General features: G+C 43.4%; 1 protein-coding gene across 1 annotated transcript in view; it reads left to right on the top strand.

The window, feature by feature from the left end:
• The window catches only part of nkx6.1 (NK6 homeobox 1), a gene marked incomplete at both ends in the record, with an annotated part of 31,573 nt that extends 7,543 nt beyond the window's left edge, over positions 1–24,030 (top strand). The window contains 2 exons of the mRNA XM_080420365.1: positions 876–927; positions 24,007–24,030. Coding sequence (XP_080276491.1) covers positions 876–927; positions 24,007–24,030 — 76 coding nt within the window. The remainder of the gene's footprint in view (positions 1–875; positions 928–24,006) is intronic.
• Positions 24,031–24,908: the final 878 nt, after the last annotated feature.

Below are 24,908 nucleotides of genomic sequence, written 5' to 3'. Positions count from 1 at the left end.
TCTAATGACACAATGATGTGAAAGTTGAGTGAATGGTCTTTCATTGAATGGAAGTAAATTCCCTTAATGTCCTCCTGAATGCTTATATAAACTATCCCCCAATAGTCTTCAAAGTCTTCAACAAGCCTATTTATTTGTTTTAAATCCTATAATATAAACACAGCACAAACATAATGGCCAATCAATAGCTATTTTCTGCAGGCATTTTGCTGTTTAATAGTAACTTCCATTGCATCAGTAGCGTTTGTTTCATTGATACATTATTAACAATTTGCAAATGAGGTACAGTTATACAATAATGCTAAAAGGATAACACAAAAAGCCAAACAATTGAAAAAACACAGCCCCCTCACACACTACAGGACAGTATCAGTCACCATGGCAGGGATGAGTGTTTTCACTGAAACTAACATGGTTAAAATGGCAATATAGGAAGGGGGCGTGTCTGATGAAATTAATATAAAATCTAAATATTGAATCAATCAACTTAAGAACTGTCTGGGGTGAAACACAAAAGCCTGAGTGGACGTTTAAATGACCCCAGAAGCATTCTTGTGTAGACTCCATCCAGGGCCCTTTCCTGCTGTGCTGTGAGGGTCCATGTCTCGGCCCCATACAGCAGTACTGACTCCACTGTGAGGGTCCATGTCTCGGCCCCATACAGCAGTACTGACTCCACTGTGAGGGTCCATGTCTCAGCCCCATACAGCAGTACTGACTCCACTGTGAGGGTCCATGTCTCGGCCCCATACAGCAGTACTGACTCCACTGTAGCTATGAACAGCCGCCTCTTGAGGTCTTCTCCCAGGTCTGATTTCCACACTCTCCTGATCCCATGCAGGGCATTCCTGCCCATGGTGTCTGGCGTGTTCCAGGTGTGGTGAACACAGACCTGGTGTCAGTGAACACAGGTTTGATGTGTTCCAGGTGTGCTGAACATGGACTCTGGCCCTCAGAGACTGTGTGCAGCATCTGTTGACTGGCTGCTGTGCCAGTCTGTCTGTCTGCCTGCTCTCTCTCTCTCTCTCTCTCTCTCTCTCACAATGCCCACCCAACCCAACCCAACGCCACTCTGCCAACACACTCAGAGCATTTGTATTCCACATGGGCTTGGCAGTTTAAACAGAAAAGAATAACACCCTGCTCTGGCTTGGATCAACATACAAATTGAGTTCTGTATAGTTTTATGTACGCATATACTGTATTATCTGTGTGTGTGTGTGGGTGTGTGTGTGTGTGTGTGTGTGTGTGTGTGTGTGTAGTAAATAGGAGAAAGACGACGCTGAATCCAAACGGATTGCAGCTTTTTCCTCAACTGCAGTATCTGCTTAAAGCCCCCGTCCCCCCTCGTCCCCCACCACTAAATCATTGGCTGTTTAGCGGTGTGACTAATGTGTTGGTATTAGCCAATCTTTATAAAGAGCCCATTGACAGGCTCTCAGTTGACCATGTACTGCAGCAGATTACACACAAGGACATGTGCCACGGGAGGCCCGGGATCCCATGCTGCCATGAATCGCGGCTCACATTTCACTGTGGCGGTCTTATCTCGCCTCTATACCCTTGGAGCTCTCCCTCCGATAAGGAGCGCCTTGGGAGCCCCCCATTATGGAGAGCTAACAGGCCAACACGGCCTTTCAAACCGGCTCCCCCCCCCTCCCCTCTCTCCCCCTCTCTCCCCCCCTTCCCTCTCTCTCTCCTCCCCTTTTTACCAAATATTTATGGCTGAGTGAAAACACAGTCTGACCCCACAAAGTCTCAACGTGCCTCGTTGTAAAAGCATTTTAAGTCCATTTCTGTTTCTATTTCTGGCATTACTGCTCACTGAGCGACTTAACATTGGCTTTGAATAATTTAATGTTAACTTATGTTTTAATTCAAAGGAAGCTTAAAGGGCAAGACCACTTTGGTAGAGGTTTGGGTTGTGTAGTTACCTTGCCATGATGTAACTCCAAAGGTGAACAAGAAATACAAAATAATTGCTCCATTGATTAGAAATGAATAATTCAAAATATGCTCCTCATTGACTTACATTGTACGGTAAAATTGCTCTTAAAGTCAATCTTTTAGCACGTAAACGAACGTATACAATCTTAACATTTTTAACTCAAATCTTTGCTTTTGGGGGTCCCCGGAACAGAATATTTTGACATGAAAAAGTTTCAGCACCACTGATATTAGCAACAAGATTTGTAGAATCGGCCTCAGGTCTTAAGGGGTTAAGCTTAAACATTAGCTAGATCTCTGGATCAATGTATCAATTCTCAATTTACAGTTTAACACATTGCGTGCCAATCACGTAGTTCTACGCGAACCTAAATAATTGCGCAGCGTGCCAGTCGCGTAGTTCTACGCGAAGTGGTCTTTTTTTCTTTTTGTTTTCTCGCAGTGACACATTTCATTGTAGGCCTCCCTCGCAGTGACACATTTCATTGTAGGCCTCCCTCGCAGTGACACATTTCATTGTAGCACACCGGAAACGGATATAGAATGTCAATCGAAGATTTTCGTTCCCACCCGCCGCCGCTCTAAAGCTTCCCCTAATCCGCCATTATCTCGGTTGTTGTTTTTCTCCACACTGAACGCTGTTTAATAGAAACTGCGACTACTGCAAAATGGATGATCGCCGATTGAAACGGTCTTCTCTGGGCCACTCACACAGCTACCCTGTGTGTCTACAAACAGTTGAACGCGCGATCTTAAAGGAGCATTTCACTCCTGGAAGAACTTACAGTCACTCAATGTTAATAATATTTGTAATAGATAATAGCAAATTTTGAAATGTGCACCCTATGGCCAGAACAATATAGAAGTATGTGTTTTTGACTGGGGTTTGACTGGACTGCTGCATTACTACAATGACCATAATGCTTTGGGGCACTGCCCTTCCTTGTGGGGAAGGGAGGATGCGTGGGGGTGTGGTCTACATTGTAACTTTCCCCTCCCAGTTCTCACTACAACAACATCAACACATGTTGATGTTGTCATCAACATCAACCAGTGTTGCCATGTCTGCTTATTATAAGCGACTCTGGGACTTTGTAAATATTGGTAGTTGAGTTTTTTTTTTGGGCTTGTTTTTAAATACATAAATGAAATAATTGTGTACTTGTCCACGGACCCTCATCTGAAATCATAATTTCTGACAAAGGACCCCTGTACCAGATTTGTGTTGTTAAAATGTTTCAAAAATATTAGCTCTTTTTTTCCTCAAGATTTTTTAGAAAATAGCTGATCTACAACCTCACAATGCATCACATCACTACGCGTTGTGAGCTTGTAGATCGGCAATTTTCAAATAGCCCATGTCTTGGTTTCAAGTGCTCTTGGCCTAGGTATTTTCTTTTGGGCTTGTTTTCATAGACCTGGTTGCTTATTTCTCTCACAAGATCTGGCAACAGTGAATAGACTTGAATGCTCCGTTCCGTGAAACTATTCAATCTTTGCTGCTGTTGTATTGTGTTCTGTATTGATGTTATCTTTTAGCAAACTAAATATCATGTGTAAATTAGCAGAGTAGCGCAAACGTGTGCGTGTGTTCAACATTCCTTCCCAGTTCCCACCATGAAGACAGTCCGGTGCTGGTGACGTCCATCTAGTCGGGACATCCATGGCGATGAGGCATAGTCAACAATATAATAATAAAACAAAACGTTTCATACTCATGTCATGTGTGATTCCTTATTTCTGAGAACATAATGTTTCACTGTCATTTCCAGTTATATTCTTTGGACTAAACTTATAGAACACATGATGGCCATTACTTTAGAATATATGACATCATGCTAATGTTCAAATATTGTTGTCATACACAGCCTAATCGTTTTTTGTTCAAATGAGACCGTTTCATGCTTTCAATTGGTGTACATGGATAATATTAGGTTTTACTATAGCCTATTGTATCTAAGACCAGTAAAGTTGAATCCAATGTGCTGGGGTCCCCAGAAAAATAATGATTACATGTAGAAGTAAATACTAACAGAATGTACAAGAGTTTTTCACTATTATATCTGTAATGCTTACAGTCATGTAATTATGTACCATTCTGCCAAATGAAAGACCATCTCCTATCCTATATCATGAAACAGTTCAAAAGAACCCTTATAGAATTGGGTGTACATACATTTTGTCATTATAAATGCTTACACAATGTAGAATATACCAATGAGTAGAGCAAGCAGTGTGTAAATGTAACCGTTTTATTTAGAAAATATGGCTGTAGTCCCAGGTCTTCATCTGCAGTTCCTTCATTTTTGCAGGCTGACGACAACGTTCTGTCCTGTCATTGGAAAGAACACATTAGATTAGACTTGTAGTTTACATGGATATCATCCGACGTGATACCTAATTTATTCTTAGTTGCATGCGCACCAAAAATAGCAGACCTACAAGCTCACAAAGTGTAGAGTCCGCTACGCGTTGTGAGTCCTTATGCTTTCAATTACGCGACCCTATCGGTTGGGATGTATATTGCACTCTGATACATTATACATCTAAGAGAAAATGGCCACCGTTCGGATTTAAATGTTTTTTTATTGAACAATACGGAAGATACGGGTACTTAGACCCATCCGATTCCAATTGTAACATCTGTGGCCACGGGGTAAGAACTTTATATTTGAAATATGAACGTTTATGTAGATGAAAGGGCTGTGAATGGAGAAAGTGCCAAAACCAGGTTTAAGTTCCGCCATGACAGTCATGTTCCAAAAAAAAGACATGGGTTTCCGAGGCTACATTCAAAGTCAACAATAACAAACGTTCCGTTCACGCCACGGCTCCACGAGCTAGTTTAGTCTACCCGAGGGATACAACATGAGATTATAGTGATAGTGGTAACTTTACAGCATGTACTTACTCGAGAGACAAGCGTCCACCGTCCACGGTCTGTGTACATTCTGTCAGTTCCACTAAGAAACATCCCCGATGGGTTGTTGCTCCTCGCTGCCCGCCTAGCTGCGTGTGGGTCCGGGTACTAAAGTATAACTCTGATATGTTTGCAGACGCCATGATAGTACATGTGAGGTAGCTAATGGGAGTGGCCGAGTGGGGAAAGAAGGTTGAACAATGTTACGGTGACACCTTCGGGGACGGTCCTTTGAGTTATGGGGGTTGGTTTGGATTGGAACTACACCTGTAGTCACCTGCAGTCATGTAGTGCGGACATTTGACGCTTTGGTTGGCGTCTCACGGATAAAAAAATCTAAAAACACAGATACAACACAAAAAACACACCAGGATCATGTTTATGGGGTCCTAGACTTCATAAAAAAAGATTTTTTATCAAAATCGGCGAAGTGTCCCTTTAAGGTAGCCTATTTAGCGAGGTCTGTGGCGAGGTGAAAAAAACTAAAAAACAACAATAAATCGCTGGCACTGGTGAGTACATTATGATATTAATCCTCTGGCGTGGAATGTGTTAATGTAGCAGTCAACGCTCTTATCCAGAGAGACTTACTAGTGTAGGAGTCTACCTGTCCTCTGTGTCTGACTGTATTTATAAACATGTATGTGATCAGTGTGCTCTACTACACTGTTAAGCCTGTTGTTATTATTATTATTATTATGACTTGTTTTTCCATCATGTGTATTCCAGGATGTCTGGATGGCAGACGGTCCCATCCAAGCGTTTACTCTGCAGATAATCTGCTTTAATGATGTCTTTATGTCTCTCTCTCTCTCTCTCTCTCTCTCTCTCCCTCCCTTTTGTCAAAGGAACTGATCGTTGCTGTCGCCTGGAAACCTTGTATGTTAAAAAAGTAAACCGTTACTTTCTAAGAAATGAGAGGGGAAAAAAATAACCTGTGTTCCAGTGGACACAATGTAGTTATTTAGTCACAAGATCTTTTTCATACTATTCATTGATTGAATATTTATAAAAACCCACAGATACAACTTTTCACGTACATTTCTTTTTTCAAAAATAGTGAAAATCTGATGTACAACTGGTCATATGGAGACGAGTTGTGAGCATGTAGATCAGCTTTCGCTATACTTTTATGTGACACATTCATATGATGAAGTATAGGGCTTTAATTTATGGGGGAAAAAAACATACACATTTGAAAAATGGAGTTACAAGGTATCCAACCAAAGGGACGCATGCTATCATGTAGCGGCTTATGAACAGGTGTAAGTTCAGCGCATTGTAAATAAACACAATAAGTGCATATCAAAGCTAATCCTCACACACACAGTAAATAAACACAATAAGTGCATATCAGAGCTAATCCTCCTCCCACAGAGCCAGCAGGCTGTATGGATAGCAGCTCATTCCACGACTCATTGCTTCAGCAAACTGCTCTTCATACAGCCTGGTCTTATCTGCCTCTGGAAACACACACACACACACACAGAGAGACAAACTATTGTGATTAATGAGGAGGCTAAAGTTTGTTATGGCCTGACTCACTCAAGGATGGTTGCACACACACACACACACACACACACACACACACACACACACACACACACACACACACACACACACACACACACACACACACACACACACACACACACACACACACACACACACACACACACACACACACAGAGAATGCTGCGATGCCTCTCCTGCCTGCCTGGGAATGACATGGAAAAGGCATGGGTAGGTGGGTATACTGGTGGGAATGTTGAGGAGTACTTTTACTTGACTCGAGTAGTTCCCCTCTCCCCTCTCCACTGGGTAGGCTGCAGAGGTGGACAAAGTAGCCTATAATCAAATAAATACTTAAGTATTCAAACATTTTCAGAAATGGTAAGAAGTCTTCTAAAATAGTACAAATGGCAAATCTACAAGCTCACAACATGTTGCACTGTGACGCGTTGTGAGCTTGTAGATAAGCTACCGAAGAGTCCCTTCCTAGAAATGCATTGGAGTCAAAAGTACAATGATTAATATGTAGCGGAGCATGTGTAGTGGTCATCATCAGCTTGCAAAAAAACTAAAACAAAAAAAGAAAATACCCCAAAAATGTACTTAAGTACACAAGTAAACATACTTATTATCCTGTCCACCACCACTGGCTATAAGGCTGTGCTTAAATAATGACTAAATAAGCACCTTGGGTAAACTCCGCCAGTGAAAAAGCTGCCCTCATCACCCGAGTCTTTTGTTCTGGCTTTTATTACCGACACTAAAATAATTTGTTAACATGAATCACAGTGAAGCAATAATAACCTCGTCAATCATATTTTTTTAAAGTCGTGTCAAGCCGCACACACACCGGGCTGTATAACTCATCTCTATGCAAATAATACCTCCAGTGTCGGCCCCATTAGTGTATTGCTGCTAAGGACTTTTTTATTTTTTATTAAAATGCATTTGTTCGCCTCTCTCTCTTTTTTACTTAGAGGCCCCAATAAAACATGAGCTCCCTGTTGCTTCAAAGAATTATAGCAACTATTAGGCTAACATATGGACAGCATGCACTCTGAAAATAAAAATAATAAAATGTAAAACCAACAGATATAAAGTAGCAGGGTCAGTGATGGGGTGCAAACACTTAGGAAAATGGCAGCTATAGGGAGGGGGGAGGGGGGTAATAGATTGTATCCTGGGCCGGTCTTAAAGGCATCTCCCTGGCCTGGTCTAGCATGGAAATCAAAGGCTGATTATAGATTCATTTGAGTCTAGGACCCCCCTTCCCCTGGCAGAGATGCACAGCCCTCACTCAGCCCCGGGTTGCAGTTATTGCGGATCGCAGAGTGCTTGCTTCCACTGTAATGAATTAAAGAGACGGTATGAAACGATGATAAACTGTAATATGCCTTTAATGAAATTAAAACAATGGAGACGGATTCGTCCGCCAATGGGGACGGACTGTGCAGTGAAGTGCATGGAGGCGCATGAGGAGATTGCAGTATGCTAGCTACACACACACACACAGGCCCTTTAGGCCTGCTTTATGCTTAGACGTACGTACGGTGTCGCCCAGCAGTAAATAGCCCCTTCTATAAGCTCACAATGCGGTGCAGATGCGACGCGTTCGCCTCTTTCCGCTGCGTGTCACTGTCGTATGACGGATTATGAACGAGGCATTATACTGTTCATGTATTAAGTTGAAGGTTTGTATTATTAAGCTGGACGTTTTTTCTTTTTTTTTACAGGGTGGCTTTAAAAAGCCAGCCTGTCTACAAACAGACCTGTACCTAGTCGTCGCTTCTCGACACTTTTTCCTCATTGGCTGGCCTCTCAGCCAATAAGGGCTTGTCATCCTCTCAGACTATGGGATCTGGACACACGGCAGAGCACAGCGGTGTCAGATTTCACTTATATTCTGTGTGTTGTCACTGCTATTGTATCCTATGAGGAGCCCCATGAGGAGTCAAATGCACTGCAGGGGATTCGAACGCACAACCTCCGTGGTGGTGGGCGGGAACTTTACCACTGCACCACTGCCCATTAAGCTGGAAGGTGAATCCAGCACGGTGCTCGTGATCGTCATGTTTAACTTATGTAAGAAGGTACAAGGACAAATGCTAAGGTTTTATGGTACACTCTCATTCTGCAGTCATGTTGATAGGACATCTGATAAAATGTTCATGTATGTACTCTGAATTATAGATGCTCATTACCACACACACACACACACACACACACACACACACACACACACACACACACACACACACACACACACACACACACACACACACACACACACACACACACACACACACACACACACACACACACACACACACACACACACACGTTCTTCAGTGGATATTTGCTGTGATATATACAAGCTGTGAGCTTGGAGATCGGCTGTTCTCGGTCTGATACGCCCATATACTGTACGGGCATAACGGTCGGATCGTGCGGTGCAGCGTACAGTAGGGTGTGAGGGCCGCGTGGTCGCCCGAGCCTCTATCTTATAAAAACCCAAAGATATACTTAAAGGAGTAGTAGTAGGACAAAAACCTAAAAATCTCCATGAATTCAATGGCTTCATGGCTTCATGGGGTATGTAACTGGTAGAAAATAAGTCCTTTTTTTGGGGGATGAGAACTACACCTCTAATCACTTTCAACCTAGAATCCCTATTTTTATGTGGAAAATTATGTTCAAAATGTTTGTCAAAAATGTGAAGAAATAGCAAAAATAGTCAAACTACAGTCTCACAACGCATTGAGCTCGTCGATCTGCTATCTTTTGCATGTCATACGTCAAAGTGAAAAAAAAAATAGGGCATCACTTTATGAAACAATAAAATGATGAAACATGATGAAATATGGAGACAGCCCTGTGTGGCCTGACGCCCAACCCTCCTGATTATTATTTGGCTTTTAATGGTTGATCAAAGTCAGAGGATCTGGTCACGCTCGTGCGAACGGGGGGAATTTTTCCTTTTGATGGAGTCATTCATTTCACGTGGATCATTAGCTTCCACACGCATTCCACCTTTTTTGACAAAAATGAATTATACACACACAATGTGCACCGGGCCTGACACCCACCCACCCGCCTGACACCCACCCACCCCACCCTACCTAGCACCCATCCCCGTCACGTAATAAATAGTGTTGCCAGAATTTGCGAGAGAAACAAGCAACCAGATCTATGAAAAAATGCCAAAAAGAAGCGACTAGGCCACATGAGCACACCCAAAAACACACACACACACACACACACACACACACACACACACACACACACACACACACACACACACACACACACACACACACACACACACACACACACACACACACACACACACACACACACCACCACATAGCCGATCTACAAGCTTGTAGATCTGTGAAAATGTGAAAAATTAGAACCAATTGAGAACCACTGGTTTGAACAACATTAGGAAGCAAGTCCAATAAGCAACTACACTTTAGAAACAAGCCCAAAAGAAAACTGCAATCTACCGCAACCTACCAATATTCACAAGCAACTTTACCCAAAAAACAAGCCCAAAGTCGCTTATAATAAGCAGACATGGCAACACTAATGATAAACTAGGGAGTGTCCCAAAACATTACACAAAACGTGTTTCATAGGGAGCTGCCGCTCAGGGCCGGACTGTCACTCCATTACAAGCAGGGCATGTGACACCGTATCACTGCTGTCAGGCAAGATACATCCTATCTCCATATTTCGCCCTAAATCTTCATTCAAGAGTGTCGCACGAAATTGTCCAAACTATTGCCGATCCACAAGCTCACAGCACGTCGCATCGCAACGCGTTGTGAGCTTGTAGATCGGCTATTATTGCTATTTAAAAAGTAATGTATGTAAGTGAAAATGGTTAAAGGACGACTTCACCCATTTTCAACCTATATATCTTCATATAATTGGTCCTCACTAATGCTTATAATTGGTCCTCACTAATGCACTAATGCCTGTTATAATATGGCACCATTTGTGTCTATTCACTCTGTGTCCCAGAGGAGGGCTGTGGACAGTTCAGAAACCCGCCTATCAGTGACATCATAGGCAGGTTTTGTCATTTCAAACAAGATTTTAACTTATTAATTAAAAAGAAATATGAATGCGAGAACAATGCCTTCGATTATATAGCATGCTAACTTTCCAGGAATAAGATAGTCTGCAGTTTCTATTAGCTTGGATTCCCCCATCGATGATGTCACTGGTAGGCGGGTTTCTGAACTGTCCACAGCCCTCCTCTGAGACACAGATGGAGTAGACAAAAATGGTGCCATAATATAATTATCATTAGTGAGGAGGACCAATTGAAGATGGGTTGAAAATGGGTGAAGTGCTCCTTTAACTGTGTCTGTGGGTTTTTATAAATATTGCACCATTAACAAGAGCTTATGACAATTTTTTTCCTGAAAAGTAACGCATTGTTTTGGTACATACAAGGTTTCCGCCTGACAGTGACACATATATGTATGTATGTATGTATGTATGTATGTATGTATGTATGTATGTATGTATGTATGTATGTATGTATGTATGTATGTATGTATATCCATCGACAACATTTGTATTGTGACTGTCAGTGCGTTTTGGGGGAAGGAAACAACATTAAATAATGGGGCGCGGATGAAAAACGATGCGACGGCTGAACGTGTCTTCATGTAGAGATGTAGCCACATCCTTCCTTCCAGTGGTATAAACACCAAACCCTGCATGTTTTGTGGGAATAAGGAATGAGGTTCAGGAAAGCACGAGTTTGATTAAGTGGATATTATAGTAGACACTTGTTTAATATTTATCTTCTTGCACTTTGTACGTTATTATTGTCTCCGCCAGGCCGAAAGGCATGGCCCAGACTATGTTTTGCACCCTGTCCGTCCGTCCGTCCGTGTGTGGTTCCGTCTGTGAGCAGCTAATCTCCGGCACTGTTGGCTGGATGGCAGCTTAACTGTGCACACACACTCCCTGGATGCCAGAGCAGAACCTCTGCCTCAAATGTCTTCACATGGGCCTGTCACATGGGCGCCAGGAGGCCGATTTGTGCAAAACACATGTTTTGACAGTACTCGGTACACAGTATCTCTATAGTCAAGTGATCAAGACGGATCCGTCCTATTTTTCATATTCCTTCCTGATTGGCCAATTCCAAAGCTGGCCCACAATAACCTACCTGACCTGGCGGAGACCTGTGCTCCGAGGAGCACTTTTTCTAGTTATTATTATTATTTTTTGACGGGATGTTTTAACCACTTTCAACCACCTGGCACCCCTGCCACCTGGCATCCCTATTTTGGGAAATTATAGGTGGAAAATGTTAAATGCAAATATATTTTTGAAGAATTCAAACAATAAAAAAAAAGAAATAGCAGATCTACAAGCGGTGCCACGTGGGCCCACCACCCGCGATCGGAACCAGTGGGGTCGGGTGCACTGTCAGATGGGTGGCAGTGACAGCAGAGGTTCCAGACGGACCAATCAGGGGCAGCAGAGGCTGACTTTTGGGACGTGGAACGTAACTACGCTGGTGGGGAAGGAGCCTGAGCTGGTGCGGGAGGCAGAGCGCTACCGGTTAGACCTGGTGGGGCTTGCCTCCACACATAGCAAGGACTCTGGAACCAAACTCCTGGACAAGGGGTGGACCTTGTTTTATTCTGGAGTTGCTCAGGGTGTGAGGTCTCAGGCGGGTGTGGGGATACTCACAAGCCCCCGGTTGAGTGCCATCACGTTGGGGTTCACCCCGGTGGACAAGAGAGTCGCCTCCCTCCGCCTAAGGGTTGATGGGGGGAAAACTCTGACTGTTGTCTGTGCGTACGCGCCAAACAAGAGTTCAGAGTATTCGGCCTTTTTGGATACCCTGCATGGGGTCCTGCATGGGGCTCCGGTGGGGGATTCCATAGTCTTGCTGGGGGACTTCAACGCACACGTGGGCAATGACGGGGATACTTGGACTGGCGTGATTGGGAGGAACGGTCTCCCTGATCTGAACCTGAGTGGTGGCTTGTTATTGGATTTCTGTGCTAGTCATGGACTGACAATAACAAACACCATGTTCAAACATAAGGATGCTCATAAGTGTACTTGGTACCAGAGTACCCTAGGCCAAAGATCAATGATCGATTTTGTAATCGTATCAGCTGATCTGAGGCCGCATGTTCTGGACACTCGGGTGAAGAGAGGGGCGGAACTGTCAACTGATCACCATCTGGTGGTGAGTTGGTTCAGATGGCGGGGGAAGCCTCTGGACAGACCTGGCAAACCCAAGCGTGTAGTGCGGGTGAACTGGGAACGTTTGGAGGAGACCTCTGTTCGGAAGGAATTTAACTCCCACCTCCGGCGGGACTTCTCTGGCATCCCTGTGGAGGTTGGGGGCATTGAACAGGAATGGGCAATGTTCAAAGCCTCTATTGCTAAAGCTGCGGCTGTGAGCTGTGGTCAGAAGGTCTTAGGTGCCTCAAGGGGCGGTAACCCTCGAACACCCTGGTGGACAGCGGTGGTCAGGGAAGCCGTCCGACTGAAGAAGGAGGCCTATCGGGGTATGATATCCCAGGGGACTCCAGAGGCAGTTGCAAGGTACCGACAGGCCCGAAGGGCGGCAGCCACAGCTGTGACGGAGGCTAAGCAGCGGGTGTGGGAGGAGTTCGGGGAATCCATGGAGAAGGACTTTCGGGCGGCACCAAAGTTGTTCTGGACGACCATACGGCACCTCAGGAGGGGAAAGCGGGGAACCATCCAAGCTGTATACAGCAAGGATGGGGCTCTGCTGACTTCAAGTGAGGAAGTCGTAGGGAGGTGGAAGGAACACTTTGAGGAACTCCTAAACCCAATGACATCAGACCCACCCTCCCTGACAGGAGCAGAGCCTGAGGATGATGGGGGATCGGCGTCAATCTCACGGAAGGAAGTCACTGAGGTAGTTAAACAACTCCACAGTGGCAAAGCTCCGGGGGTTGATGAGATTCGTCCAGAAATGCTGAAGGCTCTGGGTGTTGAGGGGCTGTCTTGGTTGATACGTCTTCGCGTGGAAGTCTGGGACAGTACCGAGGGAGTGGCAGACTGGGGTGGTGGTCCCACTTTTCAAAAAGGGGGACCAGAGGTTGTGTGCCAATTACAGAGGTATCACATTACTCAGCCTCCCTGGGAAAGTTTATGCCAAGGTACTGGAAAGGAGGGTCCGGCCGATAGTCGAACCTCAGATTCAAGAGGAGCAATGTGGTTTCCGTCCTGGTCGTGGAACAACTGACCAACTCTTTACTCTGGCAGGGATCCTGGAGAGGGCCTGGGAGTATGCATATCCGGTCTACATGTGTTTTGTGGATTTGGAGAAGGCATATGACCGGGTCCCCCGGGAGTTTCTGTGGGAGGTGCTGCGGGAATATGGGGTGAGGGGGACCTTGTTGAGGGCCATCCAATCTCTGTACGCCCAAAGCGAGAGCTGTGTCCGTGTGCTCGGCAGTAAGTCGGATTATTTTCCAGTGGGGGTTGGTCTCAGACAGGGCTGCGCCTTGTCACCTATCCTGTTTGTGATTTTCATGGACAGGATCTCGAGGCGAAGTCGTGGCGGAGAGGGTATACGGTTCGGTGAGCTAAGGGTTGCGTCACTGCTTTTTGCGGATGATGTGGTCCTGATGGCACCATCGGTCCGGGACCTTCAGCTCTCACTGGATCGGTTCGCAGTCGAGTGTGCGTCGGCTGGGATGAAAATCAGCATCTCCAAATCTGAGGCCATGGTTCTCAGCAGGAAACCGGTGGATTGTGCAGTCCGGGTAGGGAATGAGGCTTTGCCCCAGGTGAAGGAGTTTAAGTATCTCGGGGTCTTGTTCACGAGTGAGGGGAGGACGGAGCAGGAGATCAGCCGGAGAATCGGAGCAGCAGGAGCGGTATTGCAGTCGCTGTACCGCACTGTGGTGACGAAAAGAGAGCTGAGCCAGAAGGCAAAGCTCTCGGTCTTCCGAGCAATCTTCGTTCCTACTCTCACCTATGGTCATGAAGTGTGGGTCATGACCGAAAGAATAAGGTCGCGGGTACAAGCGGCCGAAATGAGTTTTCTCAGACGGGTGGCTGGCATCTCCCTTAGAGATAGGGTGAGAAGTTCGGTCACCCGGGAGAGACTCGGAGTAGAGTCGCTGCTCCTTCGCTTGGAAAGGAGCCAGCTTAGGTGGTTCGGGCATCTAGTACGGATGCCTCCCGAGCGTCTCCCTAGGGAGGTCCTCGCTGCACGTCCCACTGGGAGGAGACCCCGGGGCAGACCAAGGACCAGATGGGCGGATTACATCTCCACACTGGCCTGGGAACGCCTCGGGATCCCCCAGGAGGAAGTTGCTAATGTTGCTCAGGAGAGGAAGGTCTGGAGCTCTCTGCTGGAACTGTTGCCCCCGCGACCCGACTCCGGATAAGCGGTTGAAGATGGATGGATGGATGGACAAGCGGTGTGAGCTTGTAGACCTGCTTTGATTGATTGATTGAATACTTTATTAGTCAGAAATGTAAACAGCATGGACTTTAAGGCTAAACGAATAACACAAAAAGTCCTGCATGGCGACTTGTTTCCATTGTGGTCCTATGTATTCATCAATTCATCAACATAGCATAAAAATAATACATGTCATCAACAAATTAAAAACACTATATGTGTACAAAGGAGACCTTGTGGTCTCCTGATAGAGGTTTTTTCAGGCCACTTCCAGGAAAAAAACGATGATTCACATCTTTTTAATGTGCTATTTTTGAATAGCCTATAAGTATAAGTGGTTAAAAGCTCAATAATCTTATAATATGCAAGTTTTAGGAGGAGTTGTTATAAGGGTATATAATACTAATGCTAACAGAGCCGTCCAGAGACTGAGAGTGCTTTAGAAAAATGCATGAAATCTCTTTCAGGGGCAAATTCCTCCTTTTAACACATTCAATCCGGCAAAGCATCTCTGTCATTTTAGATGTCTTTGGCTATTCAAAAATAGCAGATCTACAAGCTCATAGCGCGGCACCGAGTGCCGCGCTATGAGCTTGTAGATCTGCTATTTTTGAAAAATCGGGAAAATGTGTGCAAATCTTTGAACATAATATATATATATTTTTTAAAGCAAACATTTGTAAAATATTCTGTTCCAAGCGAATATTAGAGTTACAAATGTTTGCTTTAAAAAAATATATATTCAAAGATTTGCACACATTTTCATGATTTTTCAATAATAGCAGATCTACAAGCTCATAGCGGGGCACCTGCTATTTTTGAAGAGCCAAAGTATAAAATGACACACAGAAGCGTTCCCGGTTTTAACGTGTTAAGAGGCCAGAAGCTTGAACTCCAGACTGCCTTCATTCTCCTGCCAAACTGCTAATATCCTAAAAAGTCTCCTTATGGCCTACTTATGAAGTCAATCTGAGGGAACATAATATCGATTTCAATGCCAGATTATTGCATGTGTGTCCGTGTCAAATCAGAGAGGGGGCCGAGAGAAGAGAGAGAGAGGGGCCTTAAGTGCATGGGGTGAGGGGGTCTGACCCCCCCCCCCCCCCGCCCCCCCCTCTTATGACCAGACACTTCCCCCGGGTCAGGGAGTCAGAGGTGAGTCAAAGCAGCCAGGGTCAGTCTCACAGTCTACATCTACATTGTGGAGAGAAGTTAATTCACTTTGCAGACAACACAGTATATATGGTCGTTGTCGGGCAGAAACCTCACATCTCCGTATTTTTGATTTGTTGTGTTTTTTTGTAAATTAAAGGGATAGTTCACCCAAAAAATGCGACAAAAACTAAAACATATCTATGAATTTAAGTCTACATGGGGGGACTAATCGATAGAAAAAAAGTCCTTTTGGGGGGTGAATTATCCCTTTTAATGCCTTACTTGATCATATACTACAGCGTCACACAATCCACAAGCTCGGAACGCGGGCGTGAAGCGACACGTTTTGAGCTTGTAGATCTGCTTACTTTTGATGTTTTTGAATTTTAAGTTAGTTTTGGACATATGAGGTTTCCACCTGACAAGAGATATCCTCGCTGTCGGCCATGAAAACTTATATCTCCAATTTAAACTTTATAGGCCTAATATAATACCTTTCTTTCCCCACAAATGAATGCCCTATGCTTTGTCGTGTTGGGCAAAAAGTGGCAAAAAGATCTACTATTTCCGAGCCTTTTGAAAGCTTTCGAAAATGTTAATGAAAGTATTTAATGCTGCACTATGTAACTTTCCTCTTCTACCCCGGATTTGAACCCTGGATATCCTGCACAAGTGCTGAGATGTATTTTTTTTTTTTTTTGCCATTGAGCTAGTAGAGCCTGCCTGCTTGATCAGGGGATAAATTGAGTCTTGACCTTCGTCAAAATTCGTGTCAAACCAGAAACAGGATTGTGTCAAAGCAAAGGTCATGTCTCACCTAGACACACGATCTAAATGTCTCAATAGAGCACCAAAGTCTGACGTAATTTACACATCCTAGGTTTGTCTACCTGGTTCGCGGTTTTCCACCCCCATTCTGAATCCCCATAGACGTGTTTAATATCGCGTCAAATAAGAACTGTGTTCCAAAAATAAACAAATGACCCGGCGGTTTGACTCATATGGATATGAAGCATCAACTGACGGTGAGAAAACGATAATGTTACTTCCGCCGAATTAGTTAAATTTTCGCCAGAAACAGACTGTATCAAGTATGAGTGACTGACTATCATAAACGATACAGAACCTCCTCCCTGACAATATCGCCGAGACAGTTTGTTTATTTTTGGACCACAATTCTTATATGAGACGATTCTATGATGACCCAATGTTATTCTACATAGAGAAATTACTTTACGAACCAGGGGATGGACGAGTGACGTCAGGACTTCTGTACTCTATAGAAGAGCAGGGAGACCAAATACAACCACCCCAATTGTATAAGTTATATTGTATTAACACACTCTACAGTACAGATTGTATAAGTTATATTGTATTAACATACTCTACCATACAGATTGTATAAGTTATATTGTATTAACATACTCTACCATACAGATTGTATAAGTTATATTGTATTAACATACTCTACCATACAGATTGTATAAGTTATATTGTATTAACATACTCTACCATACAGATTGTATAAGTTATATTGTATTAACATACTCTATCATACAGATTGGACACAATTACATTTTATTCATTTAAATTCCGCTTTGATTTGGTTTTTATAAATATTGAACAAATACAAATTATCAAAGGGATAGTTCACCCCAAAACATATTTTTTTCCTATCGATTAGTCACCCCAATGGACCATTAGTGGTCCATTGGTTTCCGGTAGGACACACAAAGAGTCTCCTTTGTGTCTCCTACCGGAACCGTTGCCTACCGGTCCGCTGGTCATCAAATTATTGGCTTAAAAATGCGACCAAAACAAGAAATACAAGAAAAAAAAGTCATTTTGGGGGTGACTAAATAATAACTACATGGGATCCACTGGATCACAGGTAATTTATTTCCATTTCCAGCAAAGTAACCGTTTTGGACTTACATGGTTTTCCGCCCGACAGCACTGAATTATACACAAAAATGAAATCCCATTAAAGTGGCCATTTTGAGCAGCAAGAGGGGGAGGGGTTGGGGGGGGGGGGGGGGAGGAGCTAATCGAATGAAACTCCGATTTAACTGCCAAAGTATTCTGTGTGTGTATTTAATCAATACTTAAGAGTCATAATACCCCAGGTCACCAGAAAAAGACATTTCCATAATCAATGGAAAGAGCTTCTCAAGTTCACTGTGTTATTGTGCTCCCTTTTCCCTGATCATTTTTCATACCTTTATAGATGTTTTCCAGGGTTCATATCCAGCCAAGAGTATATCAAGGCTGTCGGGCGAGGAAACCTCGTATGTCCAAAACCGGAATTGGGGGAAAAAAAATAACCTGTGTTCCACTTCCTCTTGTTAATACTTCCCATCGGTTCAATGTGTTATAAAAACCCACTAACACACTTAAAACATTTCTTATTTTCTATCAATTACACACCCCACAAAGCCTTGAATTCATGGAGACTTTTTTTTATTTTTTATGTATTCCTAAGCCAATTATTTCATGACCAGGAGACTCAAAGAGACTCCTTTGAGTATCCTACCGGATACATTAGCATCTTTCCGCCAGTCATCAAATTATTGGTTTAGGAATATGGGAGAAAAACTAAAAACTCTCCATGAATTCAATGCTTCATGCAGATAGAAAATAGATCATTTTTTTGGTGAACTCCTTTAACCACTGTCACTTTCTACTTTCTATCTTCTATCTTCTCTCCTTTTGTGTGACACTATTGTACTAACCAGGGCATTAATGTACGAAAAACAAAGCGTTTTTTCTGTGGACTTGTTTTCACTAGGATATAGGGGGATATCAAATCCCCCCAAATTTCCTAAATTCAAAAATATTTGATCTACAAGCTAACAGCGTGTTACAACGCGCCACGTTTTGTTTGTTTGTTAATTTGTCAGATCAGCTATTTTTGAAATAATCAGTGGGATGGATGGTGTCACACTATAAAAAGTCAGGACTGTTTTTGTTACTTTTCTAACTTCTAAACCGGTTTGTTCACAGCGGGCACAAAAAGAGGGCGTCTTCATTGATCATATTTGATTTTATTGCATTTTGTGTGATTTTTTGCGAGAGGCAGTAAAACACGTTTGATACGCTAAGCTGTTAAAGTGTAAAGAGCCACGAGAAAACACCTCTGTCACTGGGCTGCCAATAAAACTAGAGAGAAAAAAAAGGAAAAGCCTGTTTAAGCCAATGGAGGTGCAGCTGTGAGGGGATATGGACAGTCAATAACGGCCTATACTTAGTCGTACAACAGTGTAGAGCAAAAATAGCAAAAACAGCAAAACAAAAAAAGAGAAAAAGATCTACAAGCTCACAACACGTCGCGATGTAGATCGGCTATTTTCGCTATTTTTGGAGAGAGAAAAATTGCCCGTCACCTACTAGCCTGCCAATAAAAAAAGAAGGAAAAAAAAAAGAAAAGAAAAAAAGGCCATTTAAGCCAATGAGAGGCTTGCTGGTGTGTCTGTGGTCAGTCAATAAACCAAACAACCACTGGAGACAACAAGGTCACACCACCAGAAAACACACTCCAAGAACAATCCAATTTAAACACACACACACGTTCTCATGGCTGCTGCATGTGTGGCTTATTTGTTAAAATGTTAGAATCGTTGCTTGAGATTTCACATTTCTGACCAAAAAAACAAGAACTGTGTACCTTAAAGGGTTAGTTCACCCCCAAATTGACTTTTTTTCTATGGATTAGTCACCCCATGGAGAGAAAATATATATTTTAGTTTTTGTCGCATTCCTAAGCCAATAATTTGATGACCAGCAGCAGTTCCGGTAGGAGACACAAAGAGTCTCTTTTGTGTCTCCTACCGGAAGCAAGCGATCCGCTGGTCATCAAATTATTGGCTTAGGAACGAGACAAAAACAAAAAAATATATCCATGAATTCAAGTCTTTATGTGGTGACTAATCGATAGACAACAGGATTATTTTTTGGACACACACACACACACACACACACACACACACACACACACACACACACACACACACACACACACACACACACACACACACACACACACACACACACACACACACACACACACACACACACACACACACACACACACACACACACACACACACACACACACACCTTTGTTTTTTCTCCAATAGTATATAGTGAGAGGAGGACACGTGATTTTGCTCTCTCTCTAGATTTAATTATGAGTTTCTTATTCCCTATCATTGGCTGCCAGGGCCTGGCATTGTGTTGGTTAGTTGATTAGTTATCAAATGATGCTGATTTACTGTCTGCTCGGCCCATTCATGAGCTTTTATGAGTGAGCTAGCGTTTTCATTCACTCGGCAGAGTGATGGGATGGCCTGGAGGTGACGGGGTTAACAAGACCCCCGTAGCTTCTGAATGGACCCCCCACCCACCCTGAATGGACCCCCACCCTGCACCCTGAATGGACCCCCACCCCACCCAGGTGCCTGAGGAGAGGCTCATACTGGTAATAACACTAAATACACATTAACGCCATTCAATCCGGGAACACATCTGTGTCATTTTACGATTTCTTTGGCTATTCAAAAAAAATAGCAGATCTACAAGCTCAGATCGCGGCACTGTGCCGCGATATGAGCTTGTAGATCTGCTATTCTTTTTTAAATAGTGAAAATGTGTGCAAATCTTTGAATATAGGCTATATATTTTTTTTTAAAGCGAACGTTTGTAACTCAAATCTTTGCTTCTATAGGGGTCCCTGGAACAAAACATTTTGAGATGGGGGTCTGCCACCAAATAGGCCTATATATCATTTGGGGGGTCCTTGACATGGAAAAAGTTTGAGAACAACTGATATTATAGCAACATAAGTTTAAAAAAAAAACTGACATTTGTAGAATCCCCCAGAAGCAGAAATTTGTGTGCTGGACATAAAATAAGTGACAATAAGACAATAATTTGATGACCGGAGACATTAGCATCTTTCCGTCATCAAATTATTGGCTTAGGAATGCAACAAAAACAACAAGATCTCCATGAATTCAAGTCTTCATGGGGTGTGTAATTGATAGAAAATAAGCATTTTTTTTGGGGTGAACTATCCCTTTAAGTGGTTAAGGACCCCCAGTTTGCTATGCATCAGGCCTCGGAATCCCATTTGATACTTAAAAAAACATTTGTTTTATTGTTAAAATCTGTTAGGCCCCATTGTACACTGTAAAATCCTTGGTTAAGGATTATGGGTTAGTTATTTTTTTCTCTGAAAGTGTAAAAATGGAACCATTCCCATGTAGTATTCACTCTCAGAGTTACATACAGACTCTGTACACTCAGGGTCCATTTGAACCGCACGTTCCCTGGCCGGGTCCCCGGCCCCGTACGTTGAGAACCCTAGACGTTATTAACACCCACTTGTGACATCAGTGAACAAGCGTTGGGGCCGTGGCGAGCATGGGAACACAGTATTATAGCGTAGCGGTGAAGCCGCTGGGGAAACAGAGACACAGTTTGAGCCTTGTGTTCAGCACGCTGTCTCCAGTCTATCAACATGGACCTGACAACTTTCTCTCATCCATAACAACTCTCCCAGCATGCTTTGCGGCATCTTATCTATTCAGCAGTGGTGGAAGAAGTATACTCAGATATTTTACTTAAGTAAAAGTATCAATACCGCAATGTAGAAATACTGTGCTACAAGTAAAAGGCCTGTGTTCAAAAAGCTACTTGAGTAAAAGTACACAAGTATTTGGCATTAAAATATATTGAAAGTAACAGAAGTAAAAGTGCTAAAATGTTTGAACATAGCAGATCTACAAGCTCACAACGCGTCGCATCGCGACACGTTGTGAGCTTGTAGATTGGCTATTTTCGAATATCCTATGTATAGAATAGGGCTAAAGTGGTTAATGTATGTTTTATAATGTAATAATTTATATCTGCAAAGTAACTGGCAACTAAAGTTTTCCAAAAAAATTTCGGGGAGTAAAAGTACAATATTTGTCTCTGAGATGTAGTGGAGTAGAAGTAAGAGTATAGAAGATGGGAAACACTCCAGTAAAGTAAAAGTTCCTCAAAAGTGTACTTAAAGGGATACTTCACTTTCGGGCCGGGGAAACATTTAAAAAATATATTAAAAATAAATGAAAAAAGTTATGGAAAATTCATGGCCCCCTCACGCATTAGTAGGACACTCTAATGCGTGAGGGGGCCATGAATTTTCCATAACTTTTTTCATTTATTTTTAATATATTTTTTAAATCTTTCCCCGGCCCTAAAGTGAAGTATCCCTTTAAGTACACTTGAGTAAATGTACTTAGTTACTTTACACCACTGCTATTCAGGATGGCAAGATCTTGCCTGTCTACACAGTAGAGGCTATATCCACCTATAAGTTGTAATACATTCCATTGACAGCCCCAGTTATGAAACACAAACGTCCAATCTGATTGTATTAATTAAACAATAAGCTCATATTGCACCTCTACAGACAGCTTGGCTATATCCTTTTTAAGTGAACCCTCTGTACTGTCTGTCTCTCTGTGTCTCGCTGTGTATCTGTACTGTCTGTCTGTCTGTGTCTCTCTCTGTCTCGCTGTCTCTCTGTGTGTCTGTGTCTCTCTGTGTGTCTGTGTCTCTCTGTGTGTCTGTGTCTCTCTGTGTGTCTGTGTCTCTCTGTGTGTCTCTGTCTCTCTGTGTGTCTGTGTCTCTCTGTGTGTCTCTGTGTGTCTGTGTCTCTCTGTGTGTCTGTGTCTCTCTGTGTGTCTCTGTCTCTCTGTGTGTCTGTGTCTCTCTGTGTGTCTGTGTCTCTCTGTGTGTCTGTGTCTCTCTGTGTGTCTCCTTCTCTCTGTGTGTCTGTGTCTCTCTGTGTGTCTGTGTCTCTCTGTGTGTCTGTGTCTCTCTGTGTGTCTCTGTCTCTCTGTGTGTCTGTGTCTCTCTGTGTGTCTGTGTCTCTCTGTGTGTCTGTGTCTCTCTGTGTGTCTGTGTCTCTCTGTGTGTCTGTGTCTCTCTGTGTGTCTGTGTCTCTCTGTGTGTCTCCTTCTCTCTGTGTGTCTGTGTCTCTCTGTGTGTCTCCTTCTCTCTGTGTGTCTGTGTCTCTCTGTGTGTCTGTGTCTCTCTGTGTGTCTGTGTCTCTCTGTGTCTCTCTGTGTGTCTGTGTCTCTCTGTGTGTCTGTGTCTCTCTGTGTGTCTGTGTCTCTCTGTGTGTCTGTGTCTCTCTGTGTGTCTGTGTCTCTCTGTGTCTCTCTGTGTGTCTGTGTCTCTCTGTGTGTCTGTGTCTCTCTGTGTGTCTGTGTCTCTCTGTGTGTCTCTGTCTCTCTGTGTCTCTCTGTGTGTCTGTGTCTCTCTGTGTGTCTGTGTCTCTCTGTGTGTCTGTGTCTCTCTGTGTGTCTGTGTCTCTCTGTGTGTCTGTGTCTCTCTGTGTGTCTCCTTCTCTCTGTGTGTCTGTGTCTCTCTGTGTGTCTCCTTCTCTCTGTGTGTCTGTGTCTCTCTGTGTGTCTGTGTCTCTCTGTGTGTCTGTGTCTCTCTGTGTGTCTGTGTCTCTCTGTGTGTCTGTGTCTCTCTGTGTGTCTGTGTCTCTCTGTGTGTCTCTGTCTCTCTGTGTGTCTGTGTCTCTCTGTGTCTCTCTGTGTGTCTGTGTCTCTCTGTGTGTCTGTGTCTCTCTGTGTGTCTCTGTCTCTCTGTGTGTCTGTGTCTCTCTGTGTGTCTGTGTCTCTCTGTGTGTCTGTGTCTCTCTGTGTCTCTCTGTGTGTCTGTGTCTCTCTGTGTGTCTGTGTCTCTCTGTGTGTCTGTGTCTCTCTGTGTGTCTCTGTCTCTCTGTGTGTCTGTGTCTCTCTGTGTGTCTGTGTCTCTGTGTCTCTGTGTCTCTATGTCTCTCTGTGTGTCTGTGTCTCTCTGTGTGTCTGTGTCTCTCTGTGTGTCTGTGTCTCTATGTCTCTCTGTGTCTCTCTGTGTGTCTGTGTCTCTCTGTGTGTCTGTGTCTCTATGTCTCTCTGTGTCTCTCTGTGTCTCTCTGTGTGTCTGTGTCTCTCTGTGTCTCTGTGTCTCTGTGTCTCTGTGTCTCCTGGGTGAGTAGTTTTCCTGGATGTCAGGCCTGTAAGGACAGTGTTTAGACTAGAGGAGGGGGACCGGGGGGGGGGACGGGGGACTGACCCTGACTGTGGCTGGCAGCTAATTCCCAGAGACTCTTTGTTCATTAGAGTCCGTCCCACCGCGGTGTGTCTGTGTCCTGCTGCTCCTTCCCCGCCGGGACGCCTTTGTAATCCTATAAAGTGGAAAAATACCAATTTGTAGCAATTTGTCTCAGCGAGACGCAGTGTTTGGTGTTAAAGAGAGGACCGGTCACCCCCTTCTTCCCCCCTCTGTTTGTCAGCCCCCCCCCCCCCCCCCAAACCAAACAGGAGGAGGAGATACTATAGGGCCTCATTTATTCTTGTGCTGAAAATAGCCGATCTACAAGCTCACACGTTATGAACTTGTAGATGTTTGCGTGCAACATAATGAATTAGGCCCCCCACACACAAAAAAATTGGTGTGGGACTTAAATGTACAAAAATATATTAGAACTACTTCAGATGTATTTAGAAAATAAAGCTTAATGGCTATTTATTTTAATATTTGTTAAAAAATATATTATAACATTTTAAATTATTACAAAGTTTTTGTATTTGATTTAACTTTTGTTACTTTAACAACTTAAACTCTCTATTCTTAGTAAAAACGGACTTGAGTTGCAACTGTAGCCTACTTTTTCCCGTCTACACAAATCTCTTTGCCAAAAATTGCCGATCTACAAGCATTATGAGCTTGAATATCTTCTAGTTTGGGCGAATGTTCCTCCCAGAATAGGCATGCCAGGGTTCAAGTGGTTCATTATATTTTGACACTGATACTTTTACTCAAGTGAAAATGTAGTATTTCTATATTGTGACATTGCTATATACTGTTACTTTAGTATAAAACATTACTTAAAACATA

This window comes from Gymnoscopelus braueri (assembly GCF_963280865.1).
Source record: "Gymnoscopelus braueri genome assembly, chromosome: 22".
Classification (NCBI taxonomy): Eukaryota; Metazoa; Chordata; class Actinopteri; order Myctophiformes; family Myctophidae; genus Gymnoscopelus; species Gymnoscopelus braueri.
The sequence above is the reverse complement of the archived record's forward strand: the minus strand, read 5'-3'. Positions and strand labels throughout refer to the sequence as shown.